Genomic DNA, 6,754 nt, shown 5'->3' on the forward strand with positions numbered 1-6,754 from the left:
TGATTGGCAGGACAAATGTTGCTTTAAAGTGATTTAAGGGAGTGATATGAAAGAGCTCTGCATGGGCTTTGTCAACGCTTCAAAGCTGGCTCAAGAGATGCTTTTGGTTGTGAATTTTTGGTTATTTAATGACAATAGTTATTGTATTGCTAGAAACGTAGCTGGTGCATTGCAATGTGCATTTTCAGTAGTAGAAAGAAAAAAGAAGAAAAAAAGAACTACTTTAGCTATCATATGCTGTTAGCTAGAACTGGAGATCCAATTTTCCTCCAGAGTCTCCTAGTTAAACTAGTCTGGAAAACAAATTTAGACAGAACACAACTGACAGCTTTTGTTTTTATTATGGTGGTGAAGAAAAACTGCTAAGCCCTGCTTTTCTCTCCAGGTATATAAACTCTGTTCATAGAAGTGCTTAATTTGAATGCAGGCACTATTGAGCTGCAACATTTGTAGCTGAGTTCAGATATTGAAAAAAAAAATGTTTAAATGTGGAGTCATTAGTATACCTCTCACAGACAAATGAATCCAGGTTCTCAGAGAGAAACTGTTCAATTTATTGTTTTCAAGTTAAATTATTGTTTTCCTGGTACCACTTAATCATCCCCGCTTCATTCCTGTACACACTCAACAGGATGAGACAGGGGCGTATCTCATCGATAGAGACCCCACATATTTTGGTCCAATACTGAACTACCTCCGACATGGGAAGCTCATCATAAACAAGGAGCTTGCAGAAGAAGGTAAGAGAAAAATACAGGGGAAGACCTGCAAACGCTGTTTGATACCAGTATCCGAGAGCCATCATCAGAAACTTGCCTGAGTGCATAGAGCTCCTGATGCAGCGATGTGTAAGGGTGTGAGCAAGCCACATTTCCCAGTAGTGCTGTTAGTTAGTACCGTTAGTTTCTCAGAAGGATGCTCATTAACAGGGATCAAATCATTAGATTCTGTATCTTCCTGAAAGCAGAGGCTTGCAGCTTACAACACAATCCATCACTGTTCTGCTCAGCTCAAAGGCTTCTGTTAGCAGAGCCTCCTCTCCCTCCACAGATACCAGTTCTTTGCAAGCAGGCAGCTTTGGTGACTTTCCCCCAATGGGGCTGTGCGAACAAAATAGAGATTGTACCATGAGGTTTCTGATAATCCCAGGGAAAGGGGAATAATCGTTCTTAAAGATCCTCTAAGTCACAAAAGGAGGTGACAGCTAGTTGGTCATTTTCTTCCAGCCTGGGAGCATGAGATCGGTGTCACAGTCTATTCAGCATTTGGAGATTTTCTCACATCTGGGCTAGATTTGGAGTCAGGACCAGATGTTGCATCCTTGTAGCAGAGTCATCTTCATTCTACCCTGTACAAAGTAACAGAATTTCTCTCTGCTTTTGGTTCCTTTCCTAGGGGTACTGGAAGAAGCCGAGTTTTACAATATTGCATCTCTTGTGCGGCTGGTGAAGGAGCGGATACGGGATAACGAGAACAGAACCTCTCAAGTAATGCACAGGAACATTTGCATTGTGAAGTTGGTCATTTTCTACAGCGTAGTAGAAGGACATGTGTGGCTGTAGACACTTTAGTAGCAGTTCTTTGGTTTAGTAGTCATCTTTAACGGGGAAATAAGTGCTTTTAGGTAGATCCAAGGCACAGCTAGGAAAGAGTTTCCATTATGGTTTTATAAGCACAGACCACTGAGTCATGTTGTTAGCATTGTAGGGAATGAACAGTTAAGCAAAAGGGGCCAGGAGCAAAGATGGGTAGTTATAAAGCAAAACATACTGCTTTGATAGGTAAAGAATAGTTCAAACTCTTCCTTCTCTAAACCATTTTCTTCCCTTTATGTCTGTGTCTTTGTAACAATTTTTCTCATTGCTGCTCAGCTGATATTAACGTGCCCAATAGATTCAATTTCAGAAGAGGAACACTTTCATAAAGCAGTAAATGGCTTTGAAAGCCAAAGAAGTTTTGCTTTTACTGGACCTTAGACATCTAGAAGGCTTTAAGAGAAGCGTGCCAACCGTATGTACCTGTTTTAGAATTGGTTGGATGGTCAGAAGGATGACACCTCAGAAAGCCTGTGGGGCTCAGACTTCCTCAAATAACAAGACGACAGGGCAGGAGAGGCTTATTAATTTCCTAGCTTGATACTAGTATAACAATTACTAAACTCAGACTTATTTTTATTCTCCATGCTTTAGGGACCTGTGAAGCATGTGTACAGAGTCCTGCAGTGCCAAGAGGAGGAGCTTACACAGATGGTGTCCACTATGTCTGATGGGTGGAAATTCGAACAGGTACCATTACCAAAGAACGGCAGAATCCCTTTGAAAGCTGCATATGGAATAAGCAGAGTTTGCTATTTAATTGCTCTTCACACTGCTCTTCTCTTCTGAATAAGCAGTCTGAACTGAGCAGCAGTCCACTTATTTAGAATAACTGACAGGCAAAGGCAGAATTCACTCAAACTGCCAAAAAAGATTTCATTTTCTCTCAGGACTTCTTGTATCCTTGACAAATCCCAGAGCAATTCTTCCCTTCTCCTGCATTTCATCACATATACCAGGCCCCTGTACAACAGTTTTATCCAGGAAAATTAATAGAGCCATGAAAAAACACAGCATGACTTTTCTGGAAGCTCAAAGCCATGAGTCCTGCATTTGCTAAAGAGGTGCTGAGTGACATGAGAAATACACTTCCTGCAGATGCCTTTGTAATGCAGCCAGTTTCAGGGCTAGGTGTCACTGAAGTTGCATATTGCATTAGTTCCAGATTTGGTTTCTGGAATTGAATACAGTCCTCTTATTTAGGAGGATGGAGAACTGGAAACCAGCTGGCCTGCATGTTAATGATATATTAAGAAACTGCAGAATAGACTCTGTGGATTACAGCTCTGCTGTCTTCCCAATTAGTCCAGCTTCAGTACAAGTGGATATTGTAGGAAATGTGCTGACACAAAGTGAGGCATAGGATTAGCAGCAGCACTTTGCGTCACTTGTTCATATATATCTGTTCTGTAATGCCTGAAAACTCCTATTGTAAAGTGGAGAGGCAGCCAAAAACTCTTGCCCCTGTGAGCCGGTAGTGAAATCTTGTGACCAAGAGCCACTAGCTGCTTTATGGAAATGTGGTTCTCCAACACCCAGCTTTTGCTGGCCAAAAGTTTACTTAACAGGTGTTGCCCTTCACATAAGCACGTACACATCCCGAAAACCAAAAGACTATAGGAAGTGCTCTACACGGGAATCTGCACCCTTACATCTTTCCTAGTCTTGCTTTTCAAATCTATAACAATAGGGTCAAGATACTGGTTACAAGCAAATGCTAGTGTGTTCCGTTCCTGTCCCTCCCTCCCTCTGCCATCCACAACCTTTGCACAAACCACTGAGATCCCTGCCAGCCACCTTCTTCCTGTACACTGCATGCACCAGGAACATTTCGTGCACATGCATGCTCCCACCACTAGGAGCTGTTCTTGCCCTCCCCTGGGACTTGTATTCAGCTCAAACACTCCCAAGGGCAGCAAGCATAAACGGGACAGACAGATACGATGCTTTCATCAGGGCTAGACTCACACAGCCTCTCTCCAGCTGTGAGATGGTCCAGACTGGGTCACAGAGCAGGAGCGTGGCAGTGGTGCAGCACGGGATATGTCCCATGCTAAAATGAGCCCTGCTGGGAGGCACGTTATAGCTGCAGCCTATTGCTAAGGTGTTTCCCCAGATGTGCAACCCAGGATAGCCTTCTACCCTCCCCCAAATCACACCACTTGGCATGCTGAGACATATTAGGAAAGATGGTAACATCTGCATATTGGGGTCAAAGAGAGCCTATTGTTAAATCTTAGCCTGGATGCCAGTAAACAGAGCAGACGTTCCCTTCAGGGCTCTTTGGATCCAGTCACTTCATAATATCAAGAAGACTGGTTCAGAAACCTGCAGGAAAACCAGAACTGGTAAAAGCAGCCTTATTGTCTGTCAGGCTTGGGTTCTCAGAAGAGCATGTGGCCTTTCAGGTTCTCTGCCTGGTACCATTCAGTCCTGCTTAAATTAAGGCTGGAATAGAAATTTGCTATTTTAAACAGAAATCTATTCTCCTGTCCACCTACAGTTCAGTAGTCTGGAAAATTGCTATCTTTATCAAAAGATACTATGTGTTTGTTGAGTAAATAGTGGTGTGTGGTATTGAAATATCCAAGAGCTTAAACAGTGAAGAGAGGGAGTAGGGAAGCAAAATAAAAAAAAAAAAATCTTTTTTTATCCTGTGTCTATTTATTGCCTTCAGCACAAACATCAAAACCTATTTAAAACAGTACTGGAGGTCAGTCAGTACGACAGCCCTCAAGTCTTCCTGCAGCTGCACTGTAACCATATAGGTAGTCATCTGTCTAGGAAGGCTGTTGACTGCATCTGTCTCATATATAAATATGGGGTTCTCTCTCTAAAATCCATTAGGACATGGAAGTTAGAGTACACACTGCATATTAAAGTTTCCTAGATACACATAGTTGATAAGATTCACATTGCTTTCTTCAGATTACTTAGATTTATTATTTGGAAAGCAGAACTGAGCTGTAAATGAAAAATTAGCTCTGCACTCCAGGGTGTCCTTTTAATGTAATAATGATAAATAGACAGATGGGATTTCTCGGATCGAGTTCAGACCCCTTATCACAACAGTAACAGAATATAATCCCATTTATACAGATATGAAACTCCATCTTGGCAGCATCTACATAAAGAATGGTGCCAGTTTGCCACATGTTCCCTAGTTAATCTAACATCTATCTATGGTGAAGAATTGCCTTTCCAGTTTTTACACATCAAAATCAAAAGGCAAGTTGAGAGCTGAGTTCAATGTAGTCTGGACCAGGAAGTCTGCATTGCCTGCTCCATATCTGAATTAGCTGGATATTATATATTAAAAAATCTGACATATTTTTCCTTTTTCTGCCCTCACTAATTGGAAAATTGTTCTGTTGTGTTCAGCATTACACTTCCAGGCTGGAATTTCTTCCTGGGGCTCCAGGTGCCACTAGAGGGCTCTGGAGCTTGGCTGTGTCCCTGCCTTACACACACAGAGGAAAGCCTGTGACACAGGAGGCTACTGGGAGACACTTCAGGTCCAGAACAGGTCTCACTGGACAGTCGTACCTCACAAAGCAATTGTAGGAATAAAGCAAAAGTCAAGACTTACTGGTAGTTACCTTGGCTGTCTCCTGTTGCACAGCTAATCGGCATTGGATCTTCCTATAACTATGGAAACGAAGACCAGGCAGAATTCCTCTGCGTTGTGTCCAGGGAGCTCAACAATTCTACCAATGGCATTGTCAAGGAGCCCAGCGAGAAGGCAAAGGTAAGGCATCTGCTCACATGTGTTGACTTGAATTCCCCTAGGCAAAGAAGAAGCCCTTCTAACACTAGCAGATCCATAATTCACAGTAGCAGTTCTGTGTACCAGCTTTCCTATTTCCTTCTGTATGCATGATCTTCCCCTCTTGGAATATTTCCTGTTTTACTGTAGGACAAGAGCTAAGGCTCTTTGTATGTTTCAAATTAAGACAAAAAAATTGGAGGAAAGAGATGGACTTGAAAAAGGAGGACAGCATAGCAAGGACCTTTGAGATTGATCACATTTTGTGGTTGAAGGATATTGCAGGGAGAGTCAAGTTTTTTTTCCCTCTTTCAATCCACTCTTTTTTTTCCCCCAGGATAGTAACAAAAGGTGACATTCTTAACTCCTGGCAGGTAGCTAAGCAGGATTTCTAGAGAAGGGTTCAGTCATCTTTAACCAGCCTGTCATTTGTTATGGTAGCAGAAAAACCAGCAAGCTACTCTCACGTTAGTCCATCTTTCCTTTCTCTGCAAAAAACAAGGACTGTGAACATGAACTTTTGCATCTAAACTTGTCCAAGGTATTTATAGAAGCTCTCTTTTTTTTCAGATTCTTCAGGAGCGAGGATCCCGGATGTAATTCAAGTGTCCACTCTGTTAAAACTCCCAGATGTCAAAAGGCCAGTCTAGCTGGGCAGAGCATCTCTCTGCAGTGCAACCTTGCCCTTGTACAGTAACCAAGCTAATGCAAAGCAAAGCTGAGCCTGTCCTGCCAATGGCAAATAATTCTGGTCATAACCAAAGGCTTCCCTCTTACCCTGGAAACCAAGGAAGGAAAAGACTTTTCCAGTTGGATAGTCCTTTCCACAACTATTTGTTTTATTTTCTTGGCCAGCACTGTATTGAATTTTTCCAACAATGGCTGGGCCGGATTCCCAGTCGGAGCCTTTGCGAAGGTTGCTCAGGTCCACAGGCCCTTGTAATCAGTCCCACCTTCCACAGGCTGGCATAGGTGGGAAGATCTGTATTTGAGCTGTGCCGTTTCTTGCACCCAGGTCTGCCACCAGAAGAGTGCAGGGACCTTGCAGTGCTCCCCCTCCTGATCAGCCAGCCCCCCCCAAATCAAAAGAACAAGGCTTTAAAAGAAGGAACAAAACAACCACTCATAAAAAACCCACACAAACTTTTTGCATTCTTGCTTTGTATTTTTTCCTTGTTCAATTGCTAAGAGCTGAGTTTAGGTGCTAACGGGAGTGGAGTCGTGTGTACATCTAACATGGGTCTCGCTGTTAACACTATTACACGTGGACTCCTGGCATTTTCCAAAGCCCATTACTTCGCATGCATGAACAGAGACACCTGTGTTCACCCAGAATAGCGAGAGTGATAGTTCTGTCCTTTACACTTCTCTACTGAAGAAGAGTGGTGACATC

At 42.8% G+C, this 6,754-nt stretch overlaps 1 protein-coding gene across 1 annotated transcript; it reads left to right on the plus strand.

Moving 5' to 3' along the window:
• Nucleotides 1-625: 625 nt before the first annotated feature.
• LOC104078786 (BTB/POZ domain-containing protein KCTD2) lies at nt 626-6,347 on the plus strand (the record flags this gene model as incomplete). Its single annotated transcript, XM_009580567.1, has 5 exons — nt 626-740; nt 1,396-1,487; nt 2,190-2,285; nt 5,218-5,343; nt 5,932-6,347. Coding segments are annotated over 5 exons (459 nt in total), but the record flags the coding sequence as incomplete, so codon positions are not given.
• Between the last annotated feature and the right edge of the window lie 407 nt (nt 6,348-6,754).

The sequence above is a fragment of the Fulmarus glacialis genome, unplaced genomic scaffold, assembly GCF_000690835.1.
Source record: "Fulmarus glacialis isolate BGI_N327 unplaced genomic scaffold, ASM69083v1 scaffold7226, whole genome shotgun sequence".
Lineage (NCBI taxonomy): Eukaryota > Metazoa > Chordata > Aves > Procellariiformes > Procellariidae > Fulmarus > Fulmarus glacialis.